The sequence below is a fragment of the Acanthisitta chloris genome, unplaced genomic scaffold, assembly GCF_000695815.1.
Source record: "Acanthisitta chloris isolate BGI_N310 unplaced genomic scaffold, ASM69581v1 scaffold1421, whole genome shotgun sequence".
Classification (NCBI taxonomy): Eukaryota; Metazoa; Chordata; class Aves; order Passeriformes; family Acanthisittidae; genus Acanthisitta; species Acanthisitta chloris.
In genome coordinates, this window is record NW_008655317.1 from 181,824 (window position 1) to 199,578 (window position 17,755).

At 42.3% G+C, this 17,755-nt stretch overlaps 1 protein-coding gene across 3 annotated transcripts in view; it reads left to right on the forward strand.

Moving 5' to 3' along the window:
• The window catches only part of LOC103810906 (serine/threonine-protein kinase BRSK2), a 160,827-nt gene that overhangs the window by 131,961 nt on the left and 11,111 nt on the right, over positions 1-17,755 (forward strand). For 2 of the 3 annotated variants that reach the window (XM_009083837.1, XM_009083836.1), the window contains exons 14-18: positions 1,063-1,111; positions 5,838-5,961; positions 7,884-8,064; positions 8,707-8,796; positions 17,181-17,228. In XM_009083837.1, the coding sequence (XP_009082085.1) occupies positions 1,063-1,111; positions 5,838-5,961; positions 7,884-8,064; positions 8,707-8,796; positions 17,181-17,228 (492 nt within the window). The remainder of the gene's footprint in view (positions 1-1,062; positions 1,112-5,837; positions 5,962-7,883; positions 8,065-8,706; positions 8,797-17,180; positions 17,229-17,755) is intronic. The other variant, XM_009083835.1, reaches the window with a different exon arrangement.

Sequence of the window (17,755 nt, forward strand, 5' to 3'; positions counted from 1 at the left end):
TCTGCAAATTCCATGTACCGAGGGCTGAATATTGGTATCGAAAATGAGAGTGATAGTGTCAGCCACACCCTAACCCACATGTGACCAGACTCTGTCATGACCCAGTACCTGCTCCAACAGCATCTCCTTCACATTCCAGCCTTAAGGTTCCTACTTATCCCTGTTGTGGCTCTCAGATCACAAGAAAAATTTATCTTCAGCTTCTTCACTTGTTTTTTCAGTGAATCTAGAGCTCTGCCATTTCCCCTGTGGCTGAGCTCCACTGCCTCTCCACAGCCACAGGCTGAGCCTTCTGCTGAAAAAGAAAGACAGCCAGTGGCAATAGGCTGAAATTGTCCTTCTGAAGCACAGCTTTTTTGATCATGGTTAATGCTTTTTATACCTCTTCTGGTAATTGGTGTAAAAATCTCCTTAATACAGTCAGTAGTTTCGTATCTGCTGGCCTACTTCATTTTTGAGAGTCTCTAGAGTGTTGAGATGTGCAAAATTTTCTTTCTCAAGCTCCAGGTGGTTTTTTTGCATGCAGACAAAGGGCACCCAAAGTCACATGCATAATCCTCAGATGTCAGCAGCAGCTATCCCAACACCCTGTGGTTTTACAGGGTACCAGGATGTGATCCCATGGGAAAGGAGGATTACAGCCATGGAAGAGATAGATTTTGAAATGTGATGATCAGGGACACTGTCTCTGAGATGGTCAGAGAATTGCAGCAGTGACTGAGCTGCATCCAACTGGCTTTGAAGCAATTGTAAAGCAATCATGTTGGCACAGTGCCTCACATTTGGGTCTGAACCAGAAACCATTGAAGCCAGTGCAAGATTGCATAATGACTTATGGAAGGGCAAACTGAGTCTTGAAATGCAGCTCTTGATCAGATGCAGTGATCTAGAGACATATGACCAATGTTCAAATATCAGAACTAGTCTACAGAGGCAGTAGGCAAATGCAGGAGGGTGCAATGCCAGAATTGTTTCATTGGTATACCAGCAGAAAATGGAAGGTGTACTAAATCACCAATTTCTTTTCTCCCTCCCTCTCTTTGGCTGTGCGTGCATGGGCAGTACCTACACCAGAGGAGATGTCTAATTTAACCCCAGAATCATCCCCAGAGTAAGTAATTTGCCAGTACACTATGTTTTTTTCCCACCACATACCAGTGTAATTTCCTTGCCTGAATGTCATAGGCTGACATCTTTCTGTTCTGGATCAGCATCTGATTGTAGCCAGTTATCCTGTGGGTGGGATGGAGATGTGTGATGATTCTTCTGATAAGGACCCTGGATAAAATCTATAGCTCAGAAATGCAGTGGGGTCAACAGGTGACGAAACAGTTTCCCAGTAACCACCTCATCTTCTCATGGCTTGCTGAATTTATTGCGTTTGTAACACATTCCTTCTCTCTTCTTTCATTTGATTGTCAAGTAGATCACTCTTCAGGAGGGAAGAGGCTAATCCATGGCTTATACTGGCACCAACTATGCACTGAAAATTCTTCCTCTTAGTACAGGAGAGTTTGCATTCTCAGGATAACACACAGAATCCTCTGCTAAGATAATTCAAAGTAATCTGTGGCTGCAATAGTAAATGCAGTGTTAATTCTAGATAGCAGCTCTGGGACATGGAGAAGCTGTTTCATATTCACCAGGCTCATTCCTAAAAGTCAATGTACATTTCAACCATTTCAGTGCACAAATGTGCGTCACTGCGTGGCAGGTTTGGAAGTCCCTGCCAGAGTGCTGCTCCAAACACTTCCTAATATGCAACAGATGCCAGATTATTCCTTTTTATTTTCACAGCTTGTGTTTGTGCACCCAGTGCCCATAGACTTACCCTGCCAACCAAGGCAATTTGGCCTCTTGTTAAGATACTTGTATGAAAAATTCATGAGTCTTGGATGGAAATTTTCGGGCTCAAAGTTTTGGAATTGGTGACAATGGTATTGTCTTAACAACTTTCCCCAGACCTGGCATTTGTCTGGTATAAGATGGGCACTCTATGTGTAATGCTGCAGAATGGAGAGGGATAAAGACTTCGGGAGAGGGAGAAGTGGGGATTAGTAAAGGTTAGTAACAGAAATCCAGGCAGACAAATGGAATATATTGTGTTTTGGATGTTCCACATTCAACACTTTGGAGCATTTACTAATAGAAAGGCATGAGAGAATTCCATAAAATGAACACATCCTTATCAAATAAATATATGATACTCTCATCTCACATGTTTTTAAGGCCATTAAACTAGAAAACCTTTAGAATTAAATTTCTCTTCTTAATGCATGTATGTTGGTGGAAGTTTTTCTGTTAATTTAGTGCCTTCTCTGCTTCCCACTCACTCTTTAAAAGCTGGTATAGAGTAGTGCCTGTCATTTGAGGCAGTTTGGATGCAAGTCAAAGCCTAAGGCCCTTTTTTGTTTTCCTGTATAATTGCCAAATTAATGAGTTCAATTGGGCTGCACCCTGCAGTAAACATAATACAAGTAATAAAAAATAATGAACTGGATTATATTTTAACGATAGATATCTGTTGCTCAGTGCCTACTTCCACGTGTCTTGGTTTTTTCTAGTGTTTTCTTCCTTTCTGTAAGAAATAAGACATCCTTATCAAGAGCTGTATTGACCTTATGGCTGAGCAATAAATACTTGTTCTGTCTGGTACAGCAATGACTGCCATTCATTTAACAAACCTGATGACTAGGTAAACACACTGACATGTCTGGATAGTGCTGTTCTTTCTCATATGAAAAAGTCCTAGAAAATGTGTTAGGGATGACATTTAAAGAGACTTAGCTCCAGCTATTTTAAACCTGCAAAGCTCCATTTGCTTGAGTGTTGCTGCTGTTATTTATGCCAAGCAGGTAAACCTCTGGAGGTTACAGATCCATGTGCTCAGGGACAAATAGGGAACACAGTGACGCTCTCCAGAAGGCAGTGCAGTCAGACACACCAAAAGTAGGAAAGGGAACAACATTATAGCAGTGAGAAATTCAGTGTGAAGTAATAAAGCACAAGCCTCCATTTTCATGCTAATTTCTTTGCTTTTTCATCAACTGGACACCTGATTAGATTCCCTAGTGTAATCTATATACCCAGCTTCCCCCACATATCTCCTATCTCACTCCCCCTTAGGAGGTTTGCCATGACAAGAGCAGATTGTTAATTTTAAGAACATTTTGTACTGCTTACAGCCTGATTTTGTGAGATGCTACAGCATCTCATTCAGGGTGCTGAGGATTTTTGAGTCATGCACATTTTAACCCAAGTTAGTAGCAGTTAATGCCTCCTAAAAGGAGAAAGACCTTTATTGTGTCATTTTACTCCAAGGCTGTCCCCTCCACTTCAGTGGGCCTGTTCCTTGGGTGTATGGGTACAGCTAGTTCTGACAGTTTAGGAGAGAAAAGCCAGTGCATGTGTGCTATGTCTTGATTTTGTTCCTCACAGAAATGGGAGAGGCCACTGGCATCTATTCCACTTTATGCCACAAGAGCAAAAATATGTAGTGAATTCCAGTGATTTACAAGCTGGAGCTTAGCCCAGGCTATCAGTGAATCTTCCAGAGTCAGTATTACTGGTGATCACCTTGCTGAGGAAAAGAGCCCAGCTGGATTCTGGAGATTCCAGAGCAAGCTGAACAGGAGAAAACCTCCCTGAGTCCTGGGGCCCTTTTTACCTGTGCTTGTTAAGTGACCTGTAAATGAAGAGACAACAAAACCATTAATGAAAATACAGAGATGAAAAGCCATATTTTGTGATGGCAGATCTGCAGTTAAATATGCACACTTTTTCCAGGCCCATGCTTCCACTGGGCCTCTGGAGTCCAGAGAGCCATCCCTGGTTCAGATTATGATACATCCAAGCCTAAGACAACCAGCCGTTTTAGATGGATAACCAGGTGCTAATTTACTAATGAGCATGGACCCTTTACATGCAGGGAGCTATTGCCCCAGCTCTCCAGGGACTTGCAGAGTTGTTACGGTGTGTGTGAGACACATGGGCTAATTAGTATGTAATTTTCCTTCACACTCTAACCCTGGCTCCTTAACGACCATTTAAATGAGAGCCCCTTTCTCTTTACTGCTCCCTATGCTAATCTCTGGCTCAATGGCTTAGTTACAGCTGCCTATGAATATTTTAGGAAGTGACAGTTTTCCAGCCCACTTTAATTGAGTGGGGGGCACTGGTTTACCAAATTGCAAGTGAATCTTTCTGTACTCTTATTTTTTTGGTTGCCTGCAGTAATTGAAGCAAATTATTATTTGCCCAGCTGAGCAGTCTTCCAGTTGTGATCTTTCTACTGTGTGCTTTAAATGGGCAGTGAGCCAGCAGTTACGTGATTCACAGAGCACTCTGGAAAGGGGAACGAGTGCAAATTGCTGGACACTGCTGAGGTCAAGCTTTGTTCTTTATCCCAATGGTCTAGACTTCAAATTAGTTTCCTCCTTTGCTCCTCTCTGTCCTGGTCTTTGCCTTTCCTCGTTCTGCCTCAGTCTGAGTGTTTGCCATAGAAAGTGAATCAAGTAATAACTTGCTCCAGCCATTTAGTACTTTGTTGGAAAGCTGATGTATGGTAATCCCTTTTGCAGATGGCTCTCCTTGTCTGGAGAGGTTGTCTTCTTCCACTGAGTGGTGAATGTCCACCAAAATGAGTGAAAGCTTATTGCCTGCCATACTGCAAAATGGACTGGGCATTATAAAGTATGCTGTAGATAAAAACACATCAGTCTCTTGGTTGAAGGTCTTTTCATTTCTGAAATTTTTATTCTAACTTCTCCCCTACTAGAATATGGCTGATTTCAGGGGAATTTTCCCCAGGTTTAGGTCGGTCCAGCAATTCTTTGGCTGTGTCTCATGGCTGACAGCATCTTCTCTCCCCTCAAATCCACACCTGTCAGAGATGTTACCTTCTAGTTCTGGATAGTGTGCCCCAGTAACAATAACGTCCCTGGATTCTTTCTTTAGCTTGTTTAACTTAAAAGGTAATGTCAACAAAGTGCATTGAGATGGTGAAACAATAAACAGAATCGAACATTTGCTGATACAATCAGTGAGGAAAAACAGTGTAATTTCATTTTATGATGAAATCACTGTCTGATGCAGTCTTTAACCTGTGAAGATGGGCTGCTGCCAGTGGAAAGCCTGAACTGTCTTGCATGGTGTTAGTGTCTTCTTTCTTAGTACTGGAATTCATTCTGTTGTAGGATGACCAGAGCTCACTTTGACACCCTGAATGGGACTAATGAATGGGACAGTCTTTTTCCTGGCCCTCTGCATAGGAGTGAATGTCAGTCACTGACAGATTGGAGGTGCAGTGAAATCTACAGCTTGCTTTAAAAGCAAGATCTGAGGATTGCAGCCCAACAGGACACCTTCAGAAAAGGAAACTTTCCAAGTCCTATAACACCAAAGGAGTTGAAATTGGCTGGGAAGGAACTTAAATCTCTGTGTTATAGCATCCTCATATTGTCACGAGAAATGGAGAGATCCCTGGAGACAAACCAGAAACGTGGCCCCTGGCTTATATGCACTTTATGTATGCAGTATTAATTGGTATATTGCCTCAGTCAAAAGAGTTACTACTGCTCCTGATTTTTCCCTATTGGTGACACATGCTGCCAGACTAAGACTATGTGGTCCATCATTTTACCAGTTTTCACTAAGCAAAATGTTGCTCTGCATCTTCTCTGACACTATTTTCTGCTTACTATTAGTAATAGCATAACATCTGGAGTGTTATCAAAACTTTATGTGTTTTCTAATATTTTTTTTCTAGCTAGGAGTGTGTAAGAAAAAAGAAATAGTGCTCAATATTCTAAAAAATCTCTTTCTTTTCATCATGTCAGGCTTGCCAAAAAATCCTGGTTTGGTAACTTCATCAACTTGGAGAAAGAAGAACAGATCTTTGTGGTCATTAAAGACAAACCACTAAGCTCCATTAAGGCTGATATAGTCCACGCTTTCCTCTCGGTAAGTCACCCCAGCTGCCTCTTGGAGGCATTGTTCACTGCTCAGTTCCAGGGCTCCTTGTGCCAAATGGTACTGAACAGGGTCTCTGCTCCTTCAAATGCATCCTCTGTGGATTTCATTTATGTAGCCTGTTCCTCTGCTGGACTCTGTGTGAATTACTAACTGTAGATAAGGCTCTCTTAATGGGAGAAAAGATTTCAGCTTTCTTGTCAAGGTCTCCAGGTTGCCAGTGTTTGGAATAACGTGGCTGTTAGAGCACACTGCTGGCACAGTGTCCAGACAGTGATTTGCTGCTTTGTCAAACTAACCTTACAGTCACCTTCTGGGCAAGCAGATTGGGTCTCCCTTTGCTGGGTAAGCCCTCCACCACTTCAGCCAGGCAAAATCCTGTCATTTGTTACTTTAAATCTCCACTTCAATGCTGCATGGCAGAAAGAAGGGTGTTTGCCTCTGATGACCACAGTATGAGTTGTTGCAAATGCAGTTTATGTACAGCTTAAGAAAGCAGAGGGAAATTGTCATTTATCCTGTAGAAAGTCTTGATTCTCAACATCTAGAAGTACTAGTGAAGAAAGAGTCTGCACAGCAAAGTTAATTTAAGAGATTTTTTTTCAGTTCAAGGTACTTAACAATATAACTAGACTTTTCAATAGAATTAAGAGGAGACTTAATTCCTTTGATAGTTTGTTGTATTGATTTTTTTCCACAAAATGCTGAAGACCATTTTAACCTGTATGATGCTGCAATTAATTTCTTCCCAAAAAATCAGCCACAAGCCTTGTAACTGTACAAGCATACAAGGAGTAAGTAGAGTACAGTTGCATGCATCAGACACTGCTATCCAGCCCTGACTGGTCCAAAGTAGACATTGCTATATCAATGTCATGCATTTAGCTCTGCTTCTGAGCTTATATTATGGCATAGCATGCACTGCTGTCTATAGTGGCAATCCTGTGCATACCTCACATGTGTGGGTTTAGGTGTGATGTAGTGATTTGTGTGCAAAACCTGTGAATCGTCTCTTACTGCACCTTCAAACTTAAATGCATTGTCACAGCCTGCTAATTAAGTCCTTAGTCAGCTCTCAGAGAACTCATCTGCATTTTTCCTCCTAAATTAGAGACCAGACTTCTAAGTAATTTGAATACATTTTTTTTTAATCTGGTTCTTTATGAAGCCATAAATAGAATTTGAGTATGTTAAATTTTGGTGGAAAGTGTGACTGGTAACTGCTTGAAAATTAGACAGTTACAAAATTCTACCATGGGTCTGAAGATACAGATATTGGATGATACCACAAAGCTTCTCAGAGTTCTTTTCCATATTGATAGGAGTTGTGGCTTGAGTAAGTTACTTGCAGGCATCTTTCCCTGTGGATATCTCAGGCATTTGTCTAAGTGTGCTCCATGTCCTGATGTCTATTTGACATTGCAGAATCACCGAGCAACTGAGGTTGGAAAGATCTTCAGGAGGTCTCCTGTTCAAAACAGGATCAGCTGTAAAATCAGACCAGGCTACTTAGGTGTTTTTTATATCCAGTCTCGTAGCTCACTGTCTTTTCTGCCCACTCCCTTAATAGCAGTTTTTACTCAGCAAAAGGCATTTATCAAAACTGATAGATGAGTAGGAAAAGAAAGACTGTATGAAATTGAGCGACGTGAATTCATAAGCATGACGGATATTCAGCCACTATTCAACCTTTAAATTTAGGTCAATCCTGTAAGCAGTTGTGCATTCTTCTGTGGTGCCAAGCAACCTACACTGATTTCACAAGAACACTGGACATTAGAAATTCAAGACCGAAAGAAAAATCTAGCCAGTGTTGCCCACTGGGGAAATGTGGGTTGTTGTAAACAGAATTTTGCAATGTTTGTCCCCTTTATGCACTGGTTCTACTGACTCCTTCTACCAACCTGTTTCAGATTCCAAGCCTCAGTCACAGTGTCATCTCACAGACAAGTTTCCGTGCAGAATATAAGTCCACAGGAGGTCCTGCTGTCTTCCAGAAGCCAGTGAAGTTCCAGGTGGACATAACATACACAGAAGGGGGAGAGGCACAGAAGGAGAACGGGATCTATTCTGTCACTTTCACACTCTTATCAGGTAACCATGGCAAAGCTGTAAAATGGGTGCAAGCTGGTGTGGTCCTTGCTGATATTAGATAGAGGCCTGCAAAGAGAGCTCTGCCAGAGGAAAGAATATAACTGTCTTAACCTTGGGGGAAAATTCAGACAGGGACAAGGAGCACATCAGGAACAAAAATGGAGTTGGTAGTGATGAAAATGCAGGGAGAGAGAGTCCTAAAGAGGTGAAGCTGCCACTGTTGTGATTAGTGCTAAAATGGCAAAACCTTTGCATCAGGTTTGAAGTATCCCATGGTACTATCTCCCCGTTTCACTCAGAAGTCTGAGAGTCTCAGCTAGGCACTGTGAAGCCACTAGTTTTGTCATTCTGACAGAAACATGCACTCACCCTTTTCTTCTGGGTGGCCATGTGTCGTGTTTCCTCCCCAGGTTAAAACAAACAGACTCCCCACCTGTTCTGTCTTTGCCAAAGGAGCCCAGAAGCCATCCTTCCTCCTGTTCAGCACACCACAGTCCCTTTTGCTGAAGGACAGATACACTGTCAGTAAACTCTTGGGGACAGGACTGAAGGGAAGATGTTTGTGATCCTTCCAGCCTGGGTTGTATGCAGACTCAGCTCCCATTCCTCTCACAGCCATTTGTGCCTCTTCTCTCCTCACAGGTCCAAGCCGTCGTTTTAAGAGGGTAGTAGAAACCATTCAGGCACAGTTGTTAAGCACACATGACCAGCCTTCAGTGCAGCAGTTATCAGGTAAGTAGTTTCTACTGTCGAGCACCTTGCTTCAGCAGGGACAGGAAGGTGAAATGCCTCTTGGTACCAGGAGGCCGAGGGAGACCATCCCTCTGATTACAGCAAGAAACGAGCTCCATTCAGACAGAGCAGTAACTCCCTGCACCCACCCTACTCCTCCCTTTCTCATTCCCACTCCAGTGCTCCCAGCACATTCCCCAGTTGAACAGCTTCTGCCCTCTGCCCGCCCAAAGAGCCATTTGCCCACTTCTCCATCAAAAGCTGCATCATCAATAGACATTCCAGATTTTCTTCAGGTCCAAAGTCTCCCAGACTAGGGGCATGCTCTAGAAGATACCTGATTTTCAAACCCTTCAGGCATGTTTTAGAAACCTCCAACTTCAGAGGGTCCCAGAACAAAATTGAGAACTACTTTTAACTTAGCCATTAACAGATGGTCAGAAGGTGGCTAATAGTTTCCAGTAGTGTGATCAAATTCTTGGCTCAATACTGTGGTAGCACAAATTATATACTAAGGTTCTGCAGAAGCTATATTTTACCTATTTGACAAGTAAATTTCAACTCCTCGTGGTGTTAGAGAAAGCCTCACTTGTGTGACCCTGTGTAATGATATCAATCTGAGTGTGCAGGCAGCCTGAATTGATTAGACAGAAACTGGCCTCATCCCACTATTATGTAGCAAGTGTTCACTCTGAACACTAGTGATTGCATACAGACACAAACACAAAATATCAGTGTAAACTCTTCTATCCTTTAAAAGGACAGAACAAAGAAGGTGAAAATTGAAAACTTAAGGCAGATGAGCTGTTGGGAATGCTTCAAGGAAGGCAAAATAGGGAGAAGCAGAAAGAATGTGCAGATATAGGGAGTAAATAGGGGCAAGGTAGAGAGCAGAGGCTGCAGAAAGAAGAAAAAGAGGCAGGAGGCGTGGGAGATGAAAAGGAAGTAAACGAATATTATAGTTTAGAGCCAAATTCTGTGCTTGACCTTTGTGTGAAAAAGCCAAGACAAAAGTGGGGGAGTTAAGTTGGCATTGCATCCTGCAATTAAATCCCAGATGTCCTTGGCTCATTGCACATATGGGTTACATCCTTCTGGTCTAACAGTGTGGCTTTAGCAGTGTAAGATAGAATCATTTAATCTAGAAGAGTGTATGCTTACTACCTGACAGAGAATTATGCTCAGTTCAGTGTCCACTTTGCTTTTGCCCTCCAGCAATGCCTGACCTTCTTTATGCTGGATTGCAATGGTGCCCAGCACATGGGTTATTCTGTTTGGAAACAGGGAAGGTGAGGACACTAGAACTATGTTGATTGAGGTTTTTGCTGTCTGGAGTTTTGAAATTAAATCAAACTCAAGGAAACAGCCAGAATTTTCCTCCAGCCCTTCCTCTTGGGAAATGCTGGGGTCAAATGGGAGTGAGGGGGATTAGATAGAAAAGCATCCTTTCAGTGTATTTCATATTACTTCTGATGCATGAATGATGTTCCAGCATTCCTTGTTTCTTAGGGAATGAAGTGCACCCTCACTTTCCAGAGACAAAACAATTGCTTAAAAAATAAATACCATGATGATCTCTCTTAATTTCTTCACCCTAATATGTGCTGGCTACTGAGGCTCTCTAGAAAGACTTGAACCCTGTTGCAAACTTGCATGTGAAGCAGGATATCTCCCTAAGAAATTATAGCAAGAATAAAAACCATCCATCTGACTAAGGCTCAGGGAGATGTTATGGGCAAACTGCTGTGAGAAATGTATCTGACTTACAGTTTTGCTCATGTTCTGGAATGGAAAAATCCTATTATTTCTACTGCCTAAAGCTACATGAGAGCATGTTGTTCTAGCAGGGAAAACCCAGCCTGATCTTTAATGCCAGAGTTAGACAGATAACTCCACATGGAGCAAGAACAAAATTAATGGTCTCATGAAATTTAAAAATGAGAACTCCCTCAGCCAGGGAGTTACCCAGGCAAAACAGTTTATGAGAGACAGGGTGCCAAACCACACTGTATCACATCACCTGGCCTAATCAGAAATATGCAAGTCTCTTGAAAAAGAGAGAAGTGAACCTGAAAATTATAGGTTGGAGCAGCATATATGGAAAAGAGAAAAGGAAGGGAGGGGAAATGAAAGGATTTCTACCAAAAAGATACATCCTGTGCATCAAAGTAAGGAGGCCCTGTGGTTCACATCCCCAGCCAGTGAGAGTGAGGGGAAGTAAAGGGATAAAGGAACAGCAGAGTTCAAATTCAGCACCTTGCTTAGCTGGGTGTCTGTAGTTGGAAAGATGTGTGCAAGAGCTTCCTAGAAATTGCCATGGAATTAATCAGCATTTCTCACTAGAAACAAGGCAAAGTCTTCTCTGTTTCTCTTCTCCTCCCATATTCCTGGCTCTGGACACCTCACAGGAATTGTGGTGATTTGGCTTCTATTGAGGTTCATAGTTTGAGGATACTGTGTAGACAGTCCACTGCTGCAACAGAATAAGCTCACCATTCACTTGGACTCTCCTCTTCCATGGCTCTCAGGATACTGCTGTCTCTGACCAGCAATACTGGTCCAGCACTGGAGATTTTCCTAGCTCATTGTGCACAGACATACCCTCTGTGTGGTTTTCTGTCCTGCCTTTTAGTTCAGATGCCATGACAGGAGGGATGGTGAAAACCACCTGTGAAAGGTGCATGCATGTAAAGTGAGACCTGCAGAAGGGGAAGATTCAATGAACACGGTAGAAAGCAAACCAGCAAGATGTAACAAGCATATGGCACTGACAGTCATTCTCTCTCCTGCCCCTCTCTGATCTGCTCTGCAGCATGCCAGCCCACCTGGCTTGCCTGGGTTTCAGAACACACTTTCCTCCTTTTCATTTCCTCCAGTTAACAACAGTGTTTGTAGATGTCGTGTTGCCCATGCATCTCTGTGTGTGTTTGTGAGCCTATTGTGCACCTGATTTAGGCAGATGTGTTTCTGTGTCACACTTGAGCACCTTATAATCTCCTTTCATTCGTATATCCCTTCATTCACTTCCATTTTTCCTTTCTAAAACTGGCTGTGCTTATTTCTTCTGGCATACTCTGAAGCAGGAAAATAGATTCCCTCCCTTACCTGAATAGCTGTGTAAATAGTTGAAATCTGTTCCAAAAGTTAATATAATACTTCCAAAATCCACTGTCTAGCTGGCCAAATTTAGTGCAACATATCAGCTTTCTACTCTAATGTTTCAGGACCTCTGTGCTATGACTGCTGAGACAATACCAGCTCTATGATTCATGACTGGCATTGAACAAGTAGATAGGGACTGAGTGCTCATCTTTTTCTTCTCAATGAAAGAATTAGAGGCCATCATATGAAAGTAGTGGAAGCCAAGTACCAAAAAAACATTATTGGAAAGTGCATCTTCATGTAATTTAAGACCTGTGGAACTCCTCACTGAAGCAGGTTCTGAATGTGAGGAGCTTGCAGATGCTCATCTTCCCTGAGTACTTTTTACTCACAGGGAGGCTAGACAACTCCCTGGCCGAGAAGTCTTTATAGGATTGCTAACCAGAGAAACCACAGCAGGCTCAGGAAACGGACAACTCCCTGGCCGAGAAATCTTTATAGGATTGCTAAACAGAGAAACCACAGCAGGCTCAGGAAACCTCTGACCTGACAGTGGTGAGCGAGGCAGTGCTAGGGGGAAGTGTTCTGTATGCTTGGCCTGCTGTTACACTCCTGCATGTCTGTGTGTGGCTGCTGATGGAGATGGAGCACTAGATGGTATTGACCTTTGATCTGAACCAGAATAGCTGTCCATGTGTACTTGGTACTGGTATCACCAAAGCCATTAAGCCCAGCAAGTTCCACTGTCGATGAGAGCAGTCGGCTGTGTCTCTCATCCACACATGGCTCCATCCAGGAACCTTATACTCAGAATCTCTACTTAGGTAATGCCTGGGCAGACTGCTCTTTGCTGGGATAAAAGGATCTTTCTCCATGGAGGAAGATATCTCAGTTTTGTGCCTTTGTTTCAGCCCAACACTCTTTAAATCATAATCTGTTTTCCTCTGATGCCTTTGCACAAAAGACTAATACAAACAGCTGGTGAATAGGGATATGCAAAACCCATCTGTGATCATTCACAGGATATCAATTTTTATTTCCCTAATATTTTCTTGTTTCTTTGAGCTTTGGTTTTAAGTGCAAGGTGCTGCATATTCGTAATTTTTCCCGTTTTCCCATGTTCTGGGCAATCAGCAATACTGAAGTAACCTTTACAACTTCTTTGTAATAGGTTTTCTGTTTGCTTATTATATTTATTGGCTTCATTTCAGATTTTAACCACTGACATCTCAAAGTTCAAAGTATCTCAGTGTTACTGCTGGAAGTTCCTTTCATCAGCATAAACAAGTGTTTGGAGACCATATCCAACATAATAGGGTGTTCTTGCTAGAGCACTGATCTGTGAATTCTGGGTATTTTATGGCTCACAAGAGATGTGGGCTAGCTAAATTGCTACAAAAAATTTAGTAAGAAACTTACTGTTTCCAAATGTGCAAAAGAATTTTATTGTCAAGACAGTAAAGGGAGTAAGAAGCAAATGAAGTGCTTTGCAAGGTAAGCTTCCAGCTGCAGGCTCTAAAAAAGGACTATCCAAATGCCAGTTTGGAATTGGATGGCAAGTCAGTTTTTCTGGGGCACATTCAGGTCCTGGGTTTCTCTTGTTTCCTGCAATCTTGTGTTGACCCTTTATGTCTTACCACTCTTGTAGTGTCTGGGGTAATTGCTTCATCTTGCTATCATGGTTCCCACTTACAGAAGGTGCCCTGTAATGCTTGGTTGGATTGGCAGGGCACTGTCTTTTTGCTAAATGGTGTTAGTATTATTACTGAACAGACTTCAGTAAAATTATCTGAAATAGTTACTGGTAGTTCTGAAATAAAGCCTGTAAAAAAGAAGTCCAACCTCTCCAGAGCTTTGATAGGAGAACAGAGAATTTCAGATAAGCATGCAAACACTGGGGAATTCCAAGCTAAATGATAACTGCATTGGACCAGAGGAATCTCTTGACATCATCTCCCTTAATGGAGATGTTTATTGGCAACTATGAGCATCTGGCAGGAGCTGCTCATTGCGCTCGGGATCTAGTCCTGGATATGGGGATCTCAGAGGAGAAGCTGTTTGGGTGAGATTTCCTGGGCTGGGACAAGTCTCAGGCTCCAAGATATCAGAAGCATCACAAACCAGGCAGCTTCACTGTGAAATGTATGTAGGATAGAAATGCAGAAATTAAAGAATAAGGAAAATCAGGAAAGAAAATTCAACAGAACACTTGCAAATTTAATGGATTCTGAGCTCGTTTGGCCTTCGGAAGGAAGGTCTTATTTTAACCAAAGAATTTGCCCTCTGTTAATGAACTGAACTGGGTCTGGGTGTCATTTATGAAAAAGTCTTGGTCAAATCCAAAGTGTGAGTGACTGCCAGCAATTCCTATGCAATAAGGAATTGCTTTATCATCAGAAGAATTGAGATCTGACACTGCCGCTATGCCTTAACTAAAAAATTAAACAGGACACATTAAAAATGCAGTTACATGACCCAGCAATGCTTCTCAGCCAGTTAAAAGCCTTTGCACCTTGGCTTTATTCAGTTCATATAACACCTAGATCCCACAGCCACTGGATTATGGAGTGCTGTCTGTGAGCAAAAGCCAACTGCCAAAATTCTAAGGCTTTCTAACTAGAATTAAAATTCTACTTTTGAATGATGGAATACTTTATCATATAGAGTATTTGCTAAAGCAGATGTTACAATGCAATGGAAATGAAAGATGTATTAAAGTAATTATTATAAATGAGAAGCTGAAGGTATATTAACACTGTTAGTCTTTTGAGCAATGCAGTATGAACTACTGCTCCTGGTGTGCTCACACTTGCTGTGCCTTAAGAACGGGAGGAAAACAATCTGATCAGGTCTTGGAAAGACAATACCAGCAAAAATAAATTCCTGTGCAGTTCCTGGGACTAGCCATGGCAATACAGAGAATGCAAATTATAGTTGTGCATGGAAGTTTTAAGAAAGACAAATTTGAGGTTTTATTAGTATTCCTTTGAATTTTTTTTCCCACGGTCTCGTATTTCAAAACTTTTCCCTATCCATCAAAAGCAATTTTATAATATGCAAATTTAGTGTTATAAGAACAAAATGGTGTACAGAGCCCAAGATGTTGTGCTGTCAAAAAGCCTGTTACAATCCTTTTCTCCTGTGGAGGTCTGTCAGTTTGTATTCTAGTGACACAATATATGTAGACCTATTACACAATTAGCTTTAAACACTAAAAAGAGCTATGCTGACTGCAAATGGCTTAGAAAAAGAGACAGTATTAACTTAAGTAGACATGATTATTTTTTAATTTGTTAAAATGAAGAACAAAACAGAAATACCAATTTCAGGAGAATCTTAGTAACCAACCACAATGTTTGCTTGCTCTGACGTTATCCAAATACTAAGGGTTTTGTTTCTAGGCTGCTGGTTACTGTGTGGCCAGGCAGTCTGGATAAACTTAAGAGGAAAATTCCAGGTGTTGGAGGTGGGAGTCACAAACAGTCTCTGGGTCATATTTGAGACTTTCTTTGCTCTTATGTGTTCTTTCAAATCTAAGATCTGCTAAAGATTAGGTGAATGCTCTGAACTCTACCACTATAATCTGCATCACATTGCATTACAACTAGGTGTAGTTGTCTCCGAGTGGGCTGAACAGGAACCACTAAAAGGCATGAAACAGCAAACCTCTCCAAGTTATTAAAGGAAAAAAGTTATACAAACCCATGAGTGTGACTTCTGGTCATTGGCTCAATCAGCAGCTGTAGGCACTTCTCAAACCTGCTAGGCATCTTCAGGGAGAAATGTATTTTGGGACCACAGTCTGCCTTCACTCTGCCAGACTAGCCAAAGAATTTCAAAGGCAGGTAAACTCCTGGCCTCTATGACACCTCTGATATGTTGTTCCAGTTCTTGAATGCTCTCTTCTCCTTCACCTCCACCCTTTCTCCCCTTTCTCTTTCTCTCAATCTTGTGCCTTTCTGAGAGAACTTCCAAGACCTCTACCAGCCCACCTCTAACCTCACAGATGGAGAGCATATAACTGCTGCTTAGGTGCTTTGACCAGTGTCACTGGACCAAGCACCTGCCCTCTCTACTCCACGTGTTCCCAGATGATCTATGCAGCACAGTCTTGGCTGCATCAGAACAGATACATATCTATGCTCTTCGAGCATGGGTTCAGCTTACCCAGGCATACCCAGCACTCCTTCCCCCTCTTTTGAAACTACTTTACTCAGTATTTAAGGAGAGGAATGCTGAGAAACTATCTTTCCCTCTGTCCCACAGATTTTATAGAACATAGGGTGTAGTTAGAGCTTCCTGGCAAGTTTTCAGCTTATGTGTGCATGTTTCCAAGAAGCCTATTTCTTGAATACCCAAGTTTTCATCAAGAGCCCAGGCAAGAAAATATCTGAGACCATACTGAGTGCTTTAACTGGTAGCCACTTGCTCAACAGTGAGTGCTCCACATTGCCCATGGACACAATGATTTAGATCCTAAATGCAAGGGAATCCTGGCTGACAGCAGCAGAACTGGCTCGCCAGCAGGTTCCACATGCAAGTGTCCAGTTGAGCTGGTCCTTTCTGTTTTGAAGCTGACATGTAGAGCTTCTTCTGCTTATTGCACCTGAGTAAGAAGCACCCAGAGGCTATGGCAATGGGAGCTATATACAAAGTGGACAGTAATGTCTTAGGGCCAGATTCTGCCACCCTTTCCAGAAGTAATTCTATTGCCTGCAAATAGCAGCCTTGAAAGCATGAGGAATGAGAGACTACATGTGAATGAGAGAGACAGAGTTAGGTTGGAACTTTGACGTTATCCTTTGGGGTCTAAAAGATGCTTTTGAGCTGTGCAAGTAGCCTCATTCCATGTCCAGTAGTACAGTGCTGCATTTCCTTCCTGTCTCCAGGTATTTGGTGTACATATATCAGCTAGCTGAGCATTTCCTGGCTGTTGCAGGCTAACTTGCAAAGCTGGCCAGGTGAAACACTGTATTCAAGTCTTTTAGTCTACTAATGAGGTAGCAGAATATTTCCCACATCTCATAAATACCCGTAGCTATGATAAAGGGGTGAGTGGAAGCAGCAGTACTGAAGCTGCATCCATTCTCAGTCACCAAGCCAGGTTTACACTGGCATACAGTGGGTGGCAGAATTTGGCCTGGGTTGTGTAAAGACCAAGATGTGTATATGTTTCCTGCTTCAGGTAATAATGTGCTAAGTTACTACTTTATGCACAGAGGTATGGAAACCTTTTTTTATGTTTTTCCCTCCCTCCCTCCTCTTTCCGTTCCATGATCCAGACACCACTAACTGTATGGAGTTGATGACTGGCAGACTTTCCAAATGTGGTAAGAACTTCCTTCCCTTCTGCCTTTTCACCTTCCCCAGCCCCTGCTGAGCAACATAATAATGCGCCGTCCTGTCCCTTCCACCTCTTCCCCTTCCCTATCCCTGCTCTCCTACACTCTCTTCAAGACTACTCACCCTGTAATAACAGCCTATGTCTTTCACTCACCTGGTGGACACAAGCATATCCCCCTTTTTCTGTTCTTCCCCATCCATGCACAGATGCACAGGCTCCACCACAGCTTTCCCCTTCATAGCACAAGTGTGTGGCATTGCACTTGAGATTCCCTCCCTCACTGTAACCCAGGCCAGTGATTTTCTTTTTCTTTCCTGATTTTTTTCGTCTTTCTTTACTTGCTGCCTTTGATTCATGATTCTTCAGTCCCTTTTCTGCAGTGAAGCTGAATGCTGCCCTGCTAGCTGCTGTCTCCCTTGGTTTCCTGTTGTTTCCTGAGACAGGAATGCTATGTTATTTAATTCCATTTTGCATCCATGCCTTCTTCCCCAGATATCCTTGGGGTAAGACCCT